Raw genomic sequence first — 20,255 nt, forward strand, 5'->3', positions numbered from 1 at the left:
AATCTGGAAATCAAACACCTACCCAAAAATCAAAATGTTCATTTGGCAAGTGGCTTGGGATAGGATCCCAACAGCAAAAAATCTCCATCAGAGAAAGATAGTTGCCTCAAGCTCCTGCACTTTCTGCCCTTCTTTGACTGAATCTTCTGATCATATTTTCTTGGAATGTAGTAGAGCTTCTGAATTCTGGAATCTGCTGACCCCTCCCTCAGGGTTCAATAAATCTCCACATGACTCCTTCCAAATTTGGCTATTCAAAAATCTCAAAAACAAACAGCCTTCTCATAATCACATTCCCTGGAATATCATCTTCTGCTTCTGCATCTGGCATATTTGGAAAAGAAGAAATTGTTGGCTCTTCTCTAAACAAAACATCCCTGCAAAAAAGTCTATTAACCAGAGCTTGTGGGCTGCTACTGAATGGTTCTTCTCAACAAGCCAGACAGTTAGAAAAGAGCACACTCAATGCCTCTGATCTCCTCCCCCTCCTCACTTCTTAAAAATTAATGTGGATGCAGCTTTCAATCCCTCTTCCAAAGAGTCTGGGTGTGCAGGTGTCTGCAGAGATGAAAATGGTGCATGGAAACAAGGTTTTCAGTGGAAAGGTTATTCTGCATCAGCAAGTGAGGCTGAAATCCAAGCCATATTCCTGGCCCTCTCATGGATAAAGGACCAAGGATGGAGTCACTGCATTGTCGAGTCTGATTGCAAGTTTATAGTGCAAGATATACATGATTGCAAGGACTATATGCTAACCCCAAAGCTAAATGATTGCAGGCTGCTGCTGCAGGATCTACCTGAGGTCAAGCTCTACTATGGAGAAAGAGGCAAGAATAGTGTGGCAGATGTCTTGGCAAAGGATGCTAGAGGAAGGCTAAATACCAGGAATCATGTTTGTATTTTGTTAGCTCCTCCTTTTGTATGTATGAAAAACTTAGATTTGGATCAAGCAAACTGTACTAATCATCTATCTAGGGGACATGACCCCGCTGCTGTACTTTTGGGTAATCCTTTGGGATGCCAGCAAACTTTTAACTTAAGCTAATGAATTGCCTCTTCTCTTCAAAAAAAAAAAATTATTTAAAATTACGATGTTTTAGAGCAAATTGTTGGGGGTGTGCCGAATCTATGCTAATGCATTAATGCACTGAGGGTCTGATGCACAAGTGCGCAATATAAGTTTGATGCTACTTTAGAGTGCGCTCTACCCATTTGACTTTTCACTTAGCTGAAATTACCTAATATAAACCCAACCACCCCAACAATGTTTTATTTTTATTTTTATGTAAAAAGACAAGACTTTTACTAGTTTATTAGATTTCACTCCTTTCTCATTTAATATACAATTAAATTTATTTTATGTTAAATATTAAATTTAGTAACAAGATTTTGATTAGTCGTATAGTAGTATTTTTTTTGTTAGGAAGATTAATCGTAGTTTATTACCAATACAAATTAAAGATACTAATGGTTAAAGTTGTATATCGGCAAATCCGCCCCATCAAATTACACTACACAACGAGATATATAGTGTGAAATGGAGTGAAGAAACGGAGAAACCAAGTGAAGGAGAAACACAGAGAAAGAGTAGCAATAGAAATCAATCATCAATGGAGTTGGAAGTACGAGCAGTGGCGGGAGTAGAAAACTGCCATGTCTCACTCCCACTCTCTCTCCTCCAAACCCTAGAATCCACTCATCCTCACCACCATCTTCCTCACTTTCTCCCTCTTCAGCTTCGTTCTCTCTCCGTTGACCGTCTTTGGCATGTCGCTTGGTGCGGTTCTTCCTCTTCGTCTTCCGCCATCGAGGTTTTTCTCTCTCCTTTTTTTTTTTATTATAATTTCATCAAATTTTCGATTTTATTCCTAATTTTGTTCTAATATGATGATATTTTTCCGAATTTATATCTCGAATTTTTGGTTAATTCTGCTTAGTTTGATGATTTGGGATGATTTTGCGCTGTTAAAATTGGGCAAGTAGAAATAAAATGGATTCTTTTTATATGTTTTCCTCATTAATGTTTCGATTTTGTTGGAATTCATCTGTGAATTTTCGGTTTGGTTGGCGGATATTGCTTATTATGATGACTTAGAATGATATTGTACCTTTGAAAACGAGCAAAGAGAAATACTTGTGAATAATTTTGATTTGATTTTAATCTCTTCAATTTCTGGATTATGTTTGGAATGTTGTTCTAAGTGGTTAAATTTACGGAATTTAGCGGTAATTTTTCGTTTTTTTGGTTGATTCTACTTAATTATGGCTTACTATGATTTTGTACCTTCTAAATATGAGCAAATAGACAAAACTGGATTCAATTTTGAATTTAATTTTATCAGTATTTTAATTATTTGCTTTAGTTTGCTGTATTTTTTTTCGCAATTTAGCTGCAAGTTTTTCGTTTTTTTTGGGTTGACTCTGCTTAATTTGGTGAATGACTATGATTAATTTCCTGCAAAGAGGAAAAAAAGGATTTCATTATCTTGTTAGTGATAATTGCAGGCAAAAAGATGAAGGTTTTTAACTGAGTTGTTATACGAAACTTAAATTTGTTGATAATTGTGGCGTATTTTTGTCAAAATGTATTATTGGATGCCTTGAAATATATAATTTGCATGTATGGAAAGTTGTCAAGTTAATTGTACTTAGTTTTAATGTTTATTGACATTATTGTAGATAGCTCAAGAATTTGCTGCTTGTATCGGCTTACTGGATGGTACAATTGTGCAAGTTAGAGTTCTTCCTAATGTTCCCAAGGCTAGCCTTGTCACAATCGAACCTGTTACTGAAGATGACTGGGAAGTTGTTGAGCTCAATGCTCAAAGTGCTGAGGCTGCTATCTTGAATCAGGTCTTTCCACCTCTAGTGTGTGTGTGTGTGTGTGTGTGTGTTTTTTTTTTTTTTTTTTCTTCTTTTTCTTTTTCTTTTTAATAAATAAAATTAACTGGTTTTGCATTGACTGCATAGTTAGAGATTTTATCGTTTAGTATATTGAATGAGCTTTACTGCCTCAGTAGAAGTGTATCTGCTTATTGATTACCAAGAAAACTACAAAAGGAAACACTTGCCATGACATTTCTTTCACCATTATTAATATACGAGGGTCACTTTTGTGCTCTCTTTTGCTTGGTTGCTGAACCTGAATATTCTACCCAATCCATGTAAATTTCACCATATGTATCAACTGTTTAAATTTTCTAGTGTAGTTAATAAAAACAAATCGAATATCAATTTACCACTAGCCATTACAAGCTGGAATGTGTTGTGGAGTTGTGGAAAAGAATCAGTTCTTTTGCTATGAAGAAGCTGTAAAGTATGGCCTTGGCCATCTTGAAATTGTGCCGTTTGAGTTTTGCCTGATATTCATCTATTACTGATGTAAAATTTCTGCATCAAGGTCTAAACTACTGCTATTCTAGGGTCATACACTACTTAAAGAAACCAGAGTTGATTGAGTATGTGGATTGCAGAGTCAATGAGGATTGCTCTTCAGTCACAAAATTTCATGCCACAGCTGGCAGTGATTTTTTTATTTTTATTTTTTGTTCTTTACTTATTGTATCTGAGCACACCTGATGAGCTAAAGCTATTTAGATTGATCTTTTAAAGTGATATATCTTGTCATTCTGTAATATCCATTGATCTAGCGTGTTTTGCATTTTCTTAATTAGGTGCTTATCAAATAATTGTCTTATGGTTTAATAGGTACGCATTATCCAAGGAAACATGACATTTCCTTTGTGGTTGCATGGCCATCGAATTGTTACCTTTACCGTGGTATCATTAATGCCTGATAGAACTGTGGGTAAGAGATTATGGGTTCTTTGCCTACTTTGGGTCTCTATTGTGCTTCTGCGTGCTTCAGATTTGTGGAATTGAACTATTTGATGATTGAATGTGCTCTATAATGATATGATTTTATGATTAGGTTAGTCTTCATATTTAAGATGTTTAGTATAAATGAGGAACTGTATGTAAACCTAATGATTGTAGTGGAAACTTTCTGCCATGTTAAGTTGATCAATCTAGAATTTTAAAACTGTTTTTAATTTTTTGTTAAAACTTACAATCAATTTAGAATATTTAAAACCTCATGGACTTTGCCAGATTTCCTTTGTTTCTAGCAATTCTGGCTTGACTCTTTTAATGCTTATAACCCCTGTTCTTTTATTTGGATGACGAACATATAACTTGTAACTAATATCTGTAGTTTTATTAACTTTTTCTTTTAAATGTGGTAAGACGGTACTGTTATACGCTGTTTCATTGTTGTGTGTATTGCAATAGTCATAGCAATGAACATAAATCCTCTTTTCCATGCAAAGATATTATAAATGCGTATTACTTTAGGCTCTCTCTCTCTCTCTCTCTCTCTCTCTCTCTCTCTCTCTCTCTCCTCTCTCTGTTTGTTTATTTATTTATTTATTTTTTGTGTCTGTGTGTGTTTATGAGATATTAACATTTCATTATCAGTAGATATGATTTTCTTATTTGATCAGTATTTATGTGTGTGTAGATCTTTTCTGCCTCCTCAGTTTTCTTTTCTATCTGAACCTTAAGATAAAAGAAATCTGACATTTCTATTTTGTGATACTAATTGCTTTTTGTGCAATGTTATTGCAGTGCAACTTGTGCCAGGAGCTGAAGTTGCTGTTGCACCAAAGAGGCGTAGAAAATCTGCTGATCAGTTGAAAGACTCCAGTTTGAAATCATTAGATGGATCTAATTCTTTCCAAAAGGCGCTTTTGCGTGTTCAAGATCCAAAAAATAGGTTGATTCATGATAGCCATTTAAAAGGAGGGAATGTGGGGATTGAGCTAACATCTATTGTTTTAATTCATCCAGAAACAGCCAAAATCTTTTTGTTTGACTCTCTTCATGTAGTTGTCATATTGCCTAGACAACCTTTAAAGATGAAAGTGGAGAATACTGGAAAGAATAGTCAGAGGAAGCAGCCATCATCAGAGGAGAGTAAATCTCGTTACGTAATAGTTCGTCTTGTGTTCTCTGAGTCTGTTGCTAAAGGACACATCATGATTTCTCAATCATTGCGTCGCTATCTGAGAGTAAGCTTTCACTCATGTATGTCACCTCTCTGGTATTGAGTAACTCACTTTAAATAGCTATGTTTCTATTTCTTTTTTCACATTTAGGCATTTTTATCAAATCTGTAATTGTTAATACTCACTGCATAAAGTGTTTATTTGCGATTGTTTTGCTATACTGCTGAGACCTAAGTGAGGGGATTTTCATTGCTGAACTTCTCAAGGATGGGTGTATTTAAGTCATTTCCTTCCTAAAGCATTTTATTGGTGGATAGGTGTGAAAGTGATTGCCTTCTTGACCTTTGCGGCATTTTGTGGTTCTGGAAATTAGTTTTGTTATTAGGATTGTAGTATGATGGTATATTAAGCACACTGTGTTGCAGACATTTACAAAGTAAGTTTAGATAGTATTGCAATATATTTGCTGCAAATATGATGAATAATATCTACTCTGTTCCTAGCTGTCTTTTGTATTAACTTTCATGCCCTTATTCTGAATATGCCTATATGTTCAAGGAATTTAAGTATCCTTGGTAATCTTGGGATTGGCTTTTCATCATGTGTTGCTATAATTTTGATTACACTTTGTCACATTTAATTTAACATATACTCCTTATATTCAAATTTATTTGTATATAATTGCTAGCTATGTGCAGAGACTAGATAGTATCAAAAAGCCATAATATGGCTTGAATAAATGCCTTGATAAAGTTAAGTGTGTTTTTGCATGGCTGTTGTTTGTGGTATCTGTCCATTGTTTTAAATTTCAATAAAAGCCAGAGTATGCATTCACAATGGCAATAGTCTGTAGGGAAATTTATTTTTTTCCAATCAGCAGCTGCACTTTGTAAGCATTGTACTGAGTGTTTAGGGAAAATTGTTGTTATTGCAGGGATCTATATGCAAAGATATGCTAATGATCTGAAGAAAGATGCTCCTTCATTTTCCCTCTCCCCAAGTCAGTTTATGCTGTACAAAAACAGCCAGGATCCTCAACAAAATGGTGCAGAGGTGCTTGATGACAGTCTTGTCCAAGAAGATAAACCTTCACTTCATCAGTCTTCTCATGACATGGGTGGATTAGATTGGACATCACAAGAGGAGCTTGTCTCTACTCTTTTTGATAAATTAGCTGATACTGCAAATAAGGAGAGTGGTTTCCCTTTTAATGCTAAAGAGAGATTGAAGGGCCTCCTCTATTCATGGATAGAAGCTCAGTTCCATGGTATTACTTCAATGGCTGGAGTAAAGGCTACTTCATTGGTTTTGGGTCCTACAACTTTTCTTCGCTTCAAATTGACAGCTAGCAGTTATGTGTCTGATGATACATGGCAGTCATCAACTGACTCTTTAACAGATGCAAAAATGACGGTACAATCAGTAAATGAGATCTTGTATGCGTTAAACGCCTCTGGTGAATCTTTGCCTGCAGAAAAGTATAGTGCTTATGAGCTCACAATGGGAGATCAGGTGACTAGGGTAAATGACGTTTTGAGGATACTTTCTGAAAATCTGAGCATGGACAGTTTTGTATCTTATGATACTTGCAAAGACCGTGTCTTCAACCAAATCACCACTTCAACTATCTCTTCTTTGAGTTGGATGGGTATTGCAGCTTCAGATGTCATTAATAGTAGGTACTTCTTTATCTGATACACATTTATGTACATCATTTTATGTATAGGGTTAACTGCATGTAATAAGATCATCAGGGCGTTGTTTGGTTTTTGACTTTTAGCAGTAAGAGATAGGAGTAGAACTTTTGTGTTCTCCAATTTTCCTATCTCCTACTTTGCTGTGTAATAGATTAACCATAGGAGGGGTAATTAGGGAAGTCTAGTATAAGTAGGTTAGTAATATTTAGCCTTAGTATTAATAGGGAATATGGTATGCAGTAAATCATTATGTGAATTGTGAGGAAATAGGTTGAGAGAATGGTAACCTCAAGTTACTAGGAGAGTGATAACCTAAAGTTATCAAGGAGAGTATTAAACTAAAGCTATAAACTACTACCTTTGTATCAAATTCTGCCATTATTAATCAAAATTCCAAGCTTTCATCTTCATTCATTTTTAAATCAGAAACATTAAGCTAGAAATCCAGTCTATTGCACTCTGTTTCCTTGTTTTATTAGCTTCCTGGTGTTATTGTGAATTTTTTGGCTCAATTCACGGGATTGTATTCAAAAGTGTAATTTAAGGCAGAAAACTGTTTTAAATTAATTTGCTTGATGCCAGACGAGCTAAGTTGTTCTTTCAGTGTTTACTAATTGTAAATATTCTCTTTCCAGGGTTGACACTGCTGTTATCTCCTGCCTGTGGGACATGGCTTAGTAATCTCAACCTTCCATTACCTGGTCATGTTCTAGTGTATGGTCCTCCTGTAAGTTTGTGCTGTTCAACGTGCAACCTCTTGTCTACTTCTGTAAAAGTAAATGATAAAAAGCAATGTGACAGAGAAAAAAAAAATGTTTATTTTCCTCTTCAGTTAAGACCAATGACATTGTTTCTTACACAGAATTTTAGACTGACATTTACACAGAATTATAGACAGACCCTTTTTGAAAACACTTGCATGTGATCTCTCACATAACAGGAGTTCTTTGTTTTATTTGTTATATGCATTTCTATGTATGGATTGCTGGAGGATTACTCTTATTTCCTCCCTTGGTTTTTGAAGCTTGATTTCTCATCTGTGCACATTGGGAGGAGAAAAGGGGCTTAGAAAAATATCCTTTTTCAGGATAAGGCTCCAGTTAGATTGATCATTGTTACTGAAGGATTTTATTTATTTATTTTTTTTTTTTATTTTTTTTTTCCATCTTATGCACTAAGAGCATCTTCTCTTATGTGGTGTTGCACTTCTTTTTTCTATATTATAAGAGAGAACTCTTTTTTGGGACCAAGGCTTTGTTGTTGTTGTTGTTGTTGTTGTTGTATAAGAAATAACTCTTTTTAGTCACCTTTTGGATTAAGATCTACTGGAAACAGCTCTTTACAATTTTAAGGGTTAGACTGAAAAATCCTATTTGCAATTTGTATGGGTAAAGCTATGTACATTTGAACCCTTCTTCACCCCTCTTAGGCTGAGCCTCATTTATGGCATTGGGGGTAGATAGAATGCATGCAGAACAGAGCACTAGAGGAAAATATGGGAATTAAAGAGCTGTATTTGGTTGATTAATTGGTAAACAGATCCATAAAGCTTATCATTTTATAAGTGAGATAGTTGGTCATGATTTTCTTGCATCTGATATGATATTTAGTTTTTTAGCTTGTGCTTGACTGAGCTTGTTGTCTCTGACTTCCAGGGTTCTGGAAAAACAGTTTTAGCTTCAGCTGCTGCTAAATCCCTGGAAGAAAACAAAGACATCTTGGTCCACACGTATGCATATACATTTGAACTCTGATGCAACTCTTCTTGATTCAGTATTGTAGTCTCTGAATATCTCCCCCCCCCCCCCTCTCCTTCTTTCCTAACGGGGAATAACTTGTTCTCTTATTTTTTTTCCCTCTAAAACTTCTTAAGAGATTCCTTCTTCTCTAAACATATATTGTTGCTTTATTTATCAGCCTCTTTTATTAGAGCATGAAACTAATTGAAATTCATATTTTAGTGTTTTCATACCCTGCTCAACATTGGCTGTAGAAAAAGTCACATCAATCCGCCAAATGCTATGTGACTATCTGTCAGATGCCCTGGATAATGCACCATCTGTCATCATATTTGATGATCTTGATAGCATTATTACATCCTCGAGTGATGCTGAAGGATCTCAACCCTCTGCCTCTGTGGTTGTGCTTACGGAATTCATCACTGGGATTATGGATGAATATGGGGTAATATATATCTGCTGGTTGTCTAACTTTTTGATATGTAATGATTTATTATTCTATGGTAGCTTGTTAGGATGTAGTAAATACTTGAACTGTCAAATGATCATTTAGATTATAGAGGATGATTTGCTTGATTATTCAGTAATAAAAGCAACTCATATTCAAACTTGTACCATAAGTTTATGCTTAAGAGAGTTAAATATTACACTAGAGAGCAATCAAACAAGCTAGTACATGCAGAGTAGTAAAAAGACTCGGTAGGTTGGTATGCATGCTTAAAGTAAATCCCATAAGTGCTTAATTTTAAATAGATCTTCCCCCTAACTGAAGATGCCTTTGATAAATTCATTTTTCACTATTGTTTCCCTCCAGCACACGGGGATCAGCTCTATGCACCGGGGACGAAGAGATTGAGTTTCTTATCTAACGACAATGAAGCCTAGCTTTTGGGCTAACTTATTTTGTTTTCTGGTTTTTATTTATTTTTGAATAGGAGAAGAGGAAACAGTCATGTAGCCTTGGTCCTTTAGCATTTATAGCTTGTGTTCGTGAGCTGGATAACATACCTCAGTCATTGAGGTCCTCAGGTTAATTCCATTTTCTGTTGAACGAAATTTTATGTAACGGAATATGCTGTTCCTTATTTATTTATTTTTTTTTTTTTTTTTTTGGTGTTTCATTTGGTAACTTGATTCATATGTTTGGATATTTGAAACTATCAGGGAGGTTCGATTTTCACATACAACTTCCTGCTCCTTCTACCTCGGAACGTCTGGCTATCTTGAGGCATGAGATTCAGAAACGTTCCTTACAATGTTCAGAGGATGTGTTATTAGATGTAGCCTCAAAATGCGATGGATATGATGCATATGATCTGGTAATACACATTGTGTATAAACATTTTTATTATGTGATTAAAAATGTAAAATTGTAGAACATTGTGCTTATCCATGAACAAATTTAGTTCTTGTCCATATGTCACAGATTACAAGATTGATGATAGATATCTAGTTTGTTGTAAGAGTAAAATTGGTAAATCCATTAGTTAGAGCTAATGTTTCGCACGAAAGCAGATAAGATATGGGTTACTGTGATGTGCTAGCATATCGGACTTGATATGCTTCTTTTTGCTTTCCCAGGGCACTTGGTTTTTCCTCTTCTTTAAAGTATGTGCTTATTAGTTGGCAATGATATTGGCACTGATCCATTTAAGGATTCTTTCTTTCCATGTCATACAATTTTAGCTTATCAGAATTCATCTTTCATCAGAGTGCTTCTATCTTCAGAATTGTTTTTATCAGACACTTGCTTCTTAAATATACCTGCTAAAGCCTGTTAAGTTCCAAGGCCCCTCTTCTCTTTCTATCTAAAATCCCTAGAGCGAAAAGGAAAAGAGAATTTGCCTTATTGTGTATTGCACTTATTAAATAATTTTGTATCCAGACTTAAAGCCACAAACTTTAGTTGTCAATTTTTAAATTTTGATTTGTCATTTCCTTTTCCTTTTTCTTGTGGGTTTCAGGCTTCCTGCCTTCCATTATATTTTCGCATCTTAAGAACTAGTTGCTTCATTGCAGGGTATATTAGTTGATAGGAGTGTTCATGCCGCCATTGGTCGTTTTTTGCCTTCTCAAGAGGCAGTGGATAGGGTAAACCCGAGCTTAATTGCAGATGACTTTGCACAAGCTAGGCAAGATTTTCTTCCAGTTTCCATGCGTGATATCACCAAGTCACCATCTGAAGGTGGTCGTGTTGGTTGGGAAGATATTGGTGGTCTCAGCGATGTTCGAGATGCCGTCAAAGAGGTGAATGTTTTCACCCTTATCCTTAGTACCTTTTGGCTGATTATGAGATGTAATTTCGTGTGGAGTCCTTGTTGTCTTAACATTTGACACTGCTTATCCGATCCTACTACAGAATGTGAAACTTGATGATCCAGGACTAAGTTTTATGGAATAGTGAATCACGTCATTTAGGGCGATTCTTTTGATTTCGTATACTTACCACCTGATTTTTTGTCAATTACTTCATTAGGAAGACAAAGAAAATTGACAGTTGTGGACCCTGCAATAACTGCTTTCATAGGACACCTTCAAACTTGTGCTAGAGCATAATAACTATGCTTCAAATGCTAGAGCATAATAACTATGCTTCAAATTATAAGATTTGATGTATTCAATCCCTATACAGCATTTTTATGACAAAATTTGAATTTTGTTGCTGTATACTACATATTTTGACGTCTTCATTTGATGTTATAGATACTCTGAAGCTTTTAAAAGCATGTGATTCATGCATAATTTTTTTTTATTTATTATTTACTTATTTTTAATTTTACTGACAAATGTTCCAAAATTTACTTTTTAATGCTTCAAGCTTAGACGTGCCGTAATAAGGGTTAAAGAATCTGTCACAAAATACCTTACAGACTTTTGTGGAACATCACCATTTTTAGAGTTACCTCATTAAGCAATATCTTTTAGCAAAAAAAACCTTTTAGCCATGATTGGCCCAAAAAGTCAAATATCAAGCAACCTTTTAGCCATGATTGACTTCATTTATTCCAAAAAAATTATCTGCATGACTTACTCTCTGTTCTTCTACCCCTTCTGTCTTTCTTCGTTGACCTTTGACGTGTTTCTTTTCCTTTCAACCTTAGTTCTTCTTTTCCTCCTCCATTTTTTCCACCATCTCTCTTTTGTCTTATATTTTTTCTTCTCCATCTACACTCCCACTCACCAAATGCCCGTAAAGAACAGTTTGAGTGTTATGACTGTCATCAACCAACCCAATAGATTGAACAATATGAATATACTAGCCCAAATGTGTACCCTTCCTTTAAGCCATGATTAACCAAGATACAGATACCAATGTATGTTGATTCAATCAACAGCTTCTAAACCAAAATATAACCTTAATATATGTAAATAGTATAGGTAATATAAGATCCTGCGAATCAGAGATGTTTACATTTTACATTGATTAGCAACAGGGGAAGAGGATAAATCAAATCAATACCAAGCCCTGAAGAAGAAACTGCAAATTTATTTTCTCAGAAATAAGATGATGAGCATCAAATTCCACAATAGGTATTGTTCTTGCAAAGTTATTGCATAAATATGGTCTTATGAGCAGAATCTCAAACCACAGTTATTAAATAAGGAAGTGTCTTTTGACACAAGGAAGTATAGAGCAAGTGAGATTTGCTCAGTAATATGGATATCTTTATCACACTGAAAGATAAAAATTCATTTAATAAAAACATTTGGACCTGCTAATCCTTTTCACTGGATTTGATTTTATTCTTTGTTAATAGTTAGATGGATAGAGGGAAGAGGTTGTGAAGATCAGCTGTAGAAGAAAGAAGATCATTCAATGACCTAAATTTTGACTTTTTGGCCAGATTCTGCTAAAAAGATTCCATTTTTTAAAAGACTTGGTTTTGCTTGTTACTATTCTCACAATTTCTTTATAATATAGATAAGAGCTGCTATTTCAATAACTTCATGTTTCAGAAGGTGCTTTCTAGCAAAAATTACTTTTATTATAGATGTAGATAGGCCATTGTGATGCCCCTTATGTTTAGAAATTTGTCATTATCATGTAAAATTTGCTTTGAAGTTTGAACTGCCCTTGTGTTCTAATGATTATTGATTGTGATAAGGCATTTGCAACCTTTTGGGCTATCTTTGTTTTATCTAAGCAGCTATAGAGAGCATTATCACCTGACATTATGCAATTATATATCTGCTACTAACAATATTTAAGCATCTTTATTAAAAAGCTTCCAGTGAATCTCATTTCTTTGTTTCCATGCTTGTTAACAGATGATTGAACTACCTTCAAAATTTCCAAATATATTTGGTAAATCTCCTTTAAGGATGCGCTCAAACGTTCTGTTATATGGCCCTCCTGGCTGTGGAAAGACCCATTTTGTCGGAGCTGCGGCTGCTGCTTCTTCTCTCAGATTTATATCGATAAAAGGGCCTGAGCTGCTTAACAAATACATTGGTGCATCAGAACAAGCTGTAAGGACAACAAATACTTTTATTTTCCTTCTTTACTCATCAGCTGTTGATCAGCATTGCTGAATATGGTGAATATTTTACAAAGCAACTTTTAATAATTTCTGGTTACTTTTCTTGTGGAACTTATCTTTGAATTTTTTTCCTCTTTGATTTATTTATCAACTTGATTCTGTCTGTACTTGCATCCTTTGGAAATATTAATATGTGTACAGCTACCTTTACTGAAATTAACTTTATTATGTCTGATGATTAATCTTTTTGGACTGGATGGATAAACTTTCATTGTCATGTTATGGATTGTAAGAGTGACACACTTATGCTACTTGTCATACAGTAGCATACTTTATTTACTATCATCCTTACAATTGTTATACTCTTTTCTATCACTATGTTCTTCCAAATTGAATTGCTAGGGAAAATGCTGCTTTTACTTTTTTTATTAAAAAAAATTATTATTACCAATCATCAATACGTGTCCTATTATTATGAACTTCATCTTGTTTATTTCTTTACTCTGTGTGCTCTTTCTGTACTTATTCCAATGATTTCACTTTCTTTCAGGTTCGAGATGTGTTTTCTAAAGCAGCTGCAGCTGCTCCATGCCTTCTTTTCTTTGATGAATTTGACTCCATTGCCCCTAAGAGAGGACATGATAACACTGGAGTCACTGATCGTGTTGTTAATCAGGTATGTTTTCATGCTATTGAGATATGTTGGTCTGTTTCTGTAATGTGAGTTAAATTTGCTTTGCTTTTTCTGACATCAGCAAACTCTTTCCCATTGTATTGCAGTTTTTAACTGAATTGGATGGTGTAGAAGTCTTAAGTGGTGTATTTGTTTTTGCAGCAACAAGGTTTGTACTGTATTCACTCCTTGATATTTACAGATATACCATACTCTGTAATGGATTTGCTTTAAGATCTGTACTCTGTCTATAATGTGTGGTCTATGTTTATACACTGGCTACTTCTATCACTTTTGCAGTTAATTTAGATCCACAACAACCAGTGTGGATTGGAATTTCTTCATGCATTGATTACGTGTATAAAATATTTATGTTACTTGATGGCTTGATGTTTGATGAGAAGAGAGGCTGTTTTCAATCTTATGTAAACTTCTAGGGGGCATGTTAAAATGTGAAAAGATCAGTTTTACCTAGATAGGGAGGAGAGTGAGGAGCTTTTAGGGGTTAACAGTCATTGGGAAGGTGAACCATGTAAAATTAAGTCGCTTCTGTTTTTTAATCGCTTCTCTTTTCTCCTGAGTTGTGGTTCTTGCTATATGCTGTTATGAACCAACCTTAGGAAGGGTATTAGGAAGCTTGAGGAAAAAGGAAGAAAGTTAAAAGTGAGAAAAAAAGAGAATCAAAGTGCTATAAATCAAGGAGAGTAGGGAGAAAGATATCCAGATTATTGAGTTGCTATTTTAGTTTTGTTTAGCCTTGGGACTGAAACAAGCAACTCAAAAGGCTTATATATATTGATCAATTGTTCTGTTTCCCTGATTATTAATCACCATTATCATCCTCTTCTGTTAATTGGCCATGATTATGTCTAGTTATGCTAGTTCATATCATGCACTTCTTTTTTTTTCCCTTTTGCTTTGTGTGTAAAATTTGATGTGAATGTTTTTCTTGTCAAGCAGTAGACCTGATTTACTTGATGCTGCTTTGTTACGACCTGGTCGACTGGATCGCCTACTTTTTTGTGATTTTCCTTCTGTGCATGAAAGATCAGATATTCTTAGAGTTCTCTCGAGGAAGGTAAGTTTATTTAATCATAGTTTCGAATTTTTCAGATCTGAAAATATTTTCCCTTAATATTTTGTCTGTTCTGTGGATTATAAGGCAATAAGTAGGTGGTTTAAATTATCATAAGCAACAGAGAGATTTCTTGATGTAACCTGTATTTATGTCCTGAAAAGCTACCCACTTTTTCAGCCCTTCCCATTGTAACCGCCAACTATGAAAAACCTCATTTAATTGGACGGAAAATTTACTAGCATCAAGTTATTTGTAAGTACTAGAGTAATAAAGGAAAGAGTTAAAAAAAATATGGACATCTGAAGAAGTTATATAGAATATGAAGAGGGTTTGGGGCAGTATTAATTCCTTTTTTTCCTTTTAAAATTTTAATACAAAGTACAATGTTGTACATAAAATAACCCCATATATGAGTTCTGTACGGATGGTGTGAACCGTGTGGGAGCGTGGGATGTTCAAAGTGTTGTCCAAGTGACTCACAATTGTCCTTGGATATATATTTCACTTGGATAGGGAAAGGCAAGCAATTTTTATGTTGGGAAGATCTATGAATCGGAGAGCAGCCTTTAGGTGACCATTTTCCACTACTTTACTGCTAATCTATTTTGCATAATGCTCTAGTTTCAAATTTCTTCTGTGAATATGGGTGGGACTAGTGGTTTATGAGACCGCCCCATGATCGAGAGTTGGAGGCTCATTCCTATGTGTCACCACTTGCCTAATCATTTAATGGGCGTGTATGATACTAGTGTGTTTGGGAGACTTGCTAGGCGTTGTTTCTCGTAAGTTCATCCTTACATGTTTGAATTGTCCCCCTTTAATATCCTGCATTCCTTTGCCAAACTTCATCTAGGAAGTGAAATTCCCTCTTTAAGTTGAGAGCTTTTGTATGGATAAAGGTATAAAAAGGCTCTACGCGCACCAATGGATTTCCCTGCACCTCAGTGAAGTGAGGCACTCTTAAGAAAAAGTGAATAGAAGATATAGAAACATATAAGTTGTGATCCTCAAGCTGCTCTGTTCTGTGTGCCTTGCTGAAATCACCTTGCCTAGACTACAGAATGGGCCCTGCACCTTGGCATGCCCTCTTTATTCATTGGTATGGACCATAGCTTTGGGAAGGATCAGCATGAATGATATGTGCACCTTGCTGAAATCACCTTACCTAGGCTACAGAATGGGCCCTGCACCTTGGCATGCCCTTTTTATTCACTGGTATGGACCATAGCTTTGGGAAGGATCAGCATGAATGATATATTTCAAACCATAGACCAAAGTTGGCATCTCACCAAATATATGCTTTCTGTGTTGAGCTAACAGTGAGTGCTGTTCACATGTTTTCCTTTACTGTGAACTGGCTAGCTATCTTTGAAAAACTATTTGGTGTGCTACCAAGAGGAGACTTGAGTGTGTGCTTGTCAAACATTCAGGAGTGACTACATATTCAATTTGTGGGTTTTAGACTTTTAGTAGAGTGAAGGAGAACAAGTTGCTTTGGCATATTGCAGTGATGGAAATCTTGTGGTGTGTTTGGTTAGAATGAAATGGTCAAATTTTTAAGGTGTTAAGTCATATTACTATCCAATGTGGTTTGCTGAAATGGTCGAGTGTGAAAGGATGTTACTATTTGGCGTGGTTTGCTGTAGGATAAAGTGATTTTGCTAGCTTCATGGGCTAAGGAAGCTGGGGCTTTATCAAATTGTTCTCCAGGGGAGATACAGGGGAATCAGGCTAATCTGTTGTCTTAACATAACACTTTTAGGCTTTTAGCTTATCTATCCAATTTAGATTATTTTAAGGGAGGGTTAAAAGTGTGGGGGGTGACACTATAAAATAGCCACAAGCCCACAATTACAAAGTTACATCAGGGATTTTCCTCATCAAAATTTAATACAAGTTCTTCCTCTACCACAAATACAAGTTCTTCCTCTACCACAATCTTAGTGTGATGTTACAAGTCTTACAACTAGGTTCCTAGTCTTAAGCCTAATGAATGCTAATGTATATTGACAGATTGCTACTTGAGGTTCAAAATCTTTTGATTGTGGGGAGACTGGGGACTGTGACTTCTGTGAGTGGGGGTTTGTTACCATATAGTTCTAGTCAGAGAAATATTTCCTACACCTGAGTGCTTTGCTGACATTAATCAAGTTGGTGACTTTGCTATAATGTGACACAGACCACTATCACCAACCAATATTGATCTGGTCCCTACTTGGGAGGACATATTTACAACATCTTACCCCTATTAGTTAATAAAAACAAAATTTTCACTTTTCTGGAAGGGTTCACCTCAAAGCTTTTATGCTTTTCCCCCATGTTGACAAGTGATTATATTGCTAAAAAAATTTGTACAATACATGCCTAGGCAATTAGCATAAATAAGGATATGTTTCCATATCCAGTATGTATAATATCTGATTTTGCAACAGCTGCAGTATAATTTGTACATTTATCCTATTATTTCTTACTTGATATTGAACCTATGCCTTTAATGATTTTGGACTTTTCTTTGCCATTTCTAATCATGTAACTTGCTGCTGAGTGGAATAAATATCATGCAGCACCTGAAGCCATCTCATAATCCTTGTTAAAAATTAAGATTAGTGCATAAATTTGCTAGCGAGTTGCACAAGCTATATTTATGTTGGCTGCTTTAAGCCTCCTAAGAGTAAATAGCTCTATTTTCAGTTTAGTCATTAAAATTTTGAACATTTTGGGATATGAAACTCTGAGAAGCAACAAGCAACTAACCCCATGCCTAAACAATCTACTTAAAAAAAGGGCACTTGACCTATTATTGCTAGCTACTATTTTTTTTGCACCATTTTTGTGCCTATGCTTCTTGATCCCCTTTGATTCACCAATAACCTGTGTCTGGATTAGTTAAATACTGCAATCAGATTTCCTCTGGTCAAAAACTGATCACATCCCACATTACAGCATACAGCATGACCTAATTGAATGATGACTGATCTAGCTTCTATTTGTAAGATTTTTCCTTGGGTGGTAAAAATTCATTTTCAAATATAGGAAAAGTATGTAAAATGAAAATGTAGTCCACAATCCCACAATTTAGAAGCAATGACTTGTCTGAAGTAGTCTTGTTACGTTGGTGTTTTTTATAGTTTCTTGAGAGAAAATCAATGTTGCAAGCATTAGAGAAACCAATGATATATTGCTCTTAGTAAATTGGTTGGATGTGGACGTGTGATTAATGTAGTGTGTGATTAATGTAGTGTGTTATAGAAGCTATCCTTTTAGTAACTTCTGGGTTAACAGCATAAACTCAACGGGAAGTGGCTGTGGTAACCTGGTTTGTTGTTGAAGTCATTATTGATTTGCAGAAGCATGATTCTTAATCATCTAGAGATGCATGGTGTTGTGGATGTCTGACTTAAGAACTCTGCACTTGAGCATACAACTTCCCTCCTACACTAGCACACTAGCATATTCCTTTTTGGTTGGTTAAGAATTAGATGGTTTCTACCTATCCTCATTATATGAGGAGGCAACTGGGCAATGGGTGATAAAGCACCTGAAAGGAGCAACTAACTAAAAGTATGCTTAGTTCCTATTGTATCTAAATTGCATTAAGGCAATACAATTGTGATTATTGCAATGTGTTAACATTTACAGAGTAGTACTTAGCTTAAGGTCTCTTTTAGTTCATCTTGATGAGAGTTATTATGACCCAATCAGGTGCAAGTTGTACTCTGCCAATTATATCTACATTCCGTCATTCCCTCCAACACCCCCCCCCCCCCACCCACCCAAAAAAAAAAAAAAAAAAAAAAAAAAAGTCATGCCTGCTTTCCTTGGCCTCTGTCAGCTTTTTAGCAAGAGTTTGTTTCCGACCAAGTTTGTCAATGTGGATTGTCCAAACTCTTACCCTGCGAAATCACTACTGGGTGGTATTGTTACATTTTTCCACAAAAATGCATCTTTGCTTTATGAAATTTCTATGCAGTTGGTGTTTACAAGTAATTAGTCTTAGGACACTTTGGTAGCTGTATGGTGAGCTGAAGAAGTTCATGTCACACCTTATTGATGAGAGTTTGTTAAATTGGGGGTTATAGCTCTTACCCAACTTATTAATGTGAATATATGTACTATAGTATTTTCAAAATTATTTACCTAACATTTTGTTTGCTCAGCTACCTTTGGCAGATAATGTTGATTTGGGTGCAATAGCATACATGGCTGAAGGATTTAGTGGTGCGGATCTTCAAGCCCTTCTGTCAGATGCCCAATTAGCTGCGGTTCAGGAGCTTCTTGACAGTGGATATGATGGCAAGTCAGGAGTATCACCTATAATTACAGATGAGCTGCTAAAGTCTATTGCTTCCAAAGCTAAACCATCAGTGTCAGAGTCTGAGAAAGAGAGACTTTATGCCATTTATAACCAATTCTTGGACGCTAAAAGATCTGTTGGTGCACAGGTTTGTTTTTAAATATGCTTCATATTTCACAACATAGATTACTGAGAATAATATGCACTGAATACATCAGGGCAATTTCCTCCACACAAAGATGTGATGCCCAACGATTATATATGTGGAATCATTCACTTCTGAAAAAATCAATTTCTTTTCCTATCAAACTAGGGTAGAGCTGAGACTCAAAAATCACAACAGAGTTGAGGCTCAACGAGGCTCTCACCACTCAAGACCTCATAAGCCAAAGCCTTGTACACCTATGTAACTCTACACTATCTAGGCAAAGTCTAACAGCTTTGAAAATCTGAAGACCCATACCTGGCATAAGATTATGCCATCAGTGAAATTTGTTTCTATTTCTAGAATAATCTTCTATTGCTTGATGATGGAGATACAAACACTTGAGCTTCAGTTTTTGTGACATTGTCGTGTTAAGTGAATGAAAGACTTAAATAATTTATTAATTTCCTGCAGTCTAGGGATGCAAAAGGCAAAAGAGCAACATTGGCATAATGTGAGACTGACTTCAGATGACTCAAAAAACCATTGGAGCAAGCAACAGCACACAATACATAAAATGGTGAGCTGCAAGTAATCTTCAAGTGATTTAGTTGCCAGCATCTTTTTTCAGCTAGTAGGCTCGGTTTTTTCTTTCTATTTTGGGGGTAGTTGGTGTAAAGCTGTAAATGTATATTCACTTGTATATTTTTATTTTATTTTTTTTGTTATCCTAGGCTGTTACATTAAATTTCATGTGGATACAACATTGTAGCTTCTGTATACGATGCAACATGCAAGCTTCAATGGACTATAGAGAAATTTCACATGTGCTGTCGATCACAAGTTGCTGACCTTACTGCTACCATATATTTTCTCACCTGTGTTTTTTTCCCTGTTGAATAAACACAAGCTTTCTGTATTCAGAAAATCCAAACAGATTTAACCGAATTCTGACAAAACTAATACTAGACCCTGATTTCTGCTTTACTTGTTACATTGCCACATTTATGCCTCCATGTATCTGAAGTGGAAATTCAGTCTGCGGCTAGGAAAATTCAGTATTCTAAATTGGCAAGCAGTAAAGCGTTTTAATTTTGCTATCGACTGGATGTGGTGCGAAGACTGCGAACAAAAGCCTTTGA

General features: G+C 35.5%; 1 protein-coding gene across 1 annotated transcript; it reads left to right on the forward strand.

Moving 5' to 3' along the window:
• The first annotated feature begins 1,577 nt into the window (after nucleotides 1-1,577).
• On the forward strand, nucleotides 1,578-19,939 carry LOC145593767 (peroxisomal ATPase PEX1-like). Its single transcript, XM_081650118.1, has 17 exons — nucleotides 1,578-1,811; nucleotides 2,680-2,853; nucleotides 3,709-3,808; nucleotides 4,627-5,085; nucleotides 5,941-6,681; nucleotides 7,339-7,430; nucleotides 8,359-8,432; nucleotides 8,665-8,887; nucleotides 9,378-9,471; nucleotides 9,607-9,761; nucleotides 10,462-10,689; nucleotides 12,712-12,912; nucleotides 13,474-13,599; nucleotides 13,704-13,765; nucleotides 14,557-14,674; nucleotides 18,832-19,116; nucleotides 19,588-19,939. The coding sequence occupies exons 1-17, from the start codon at nucleotides 1,611-1,613 to the stop codon at nucleotides 19,624-19,626; spliced, it is 3,372 nt and encodes a 1,123-aa protein (XP_081506244.1). The 5' UTR covers nucleotides 1,578-1,610; the 3' UTR covers nucleotides 19,627-19,939.
• Nucleotides 19,940-20,255: the final 316 nt, after the last annotated feature.

Source organism: Chenopodium album, chromosome 19 (assembly GCF_948465745.1).
Source record: "Chenopodium album chromosome 19, dcCheAlbu1.1, whole genome shotgun sequence".
Taxonomy (NCBI): domain Eukaryota; kingdom Viridiplantae; phylum Streptophyta; class Magnoliopsida; order Caryophyllales; family Amaranthaceae; genus Chenopodium; species Chenopodium album.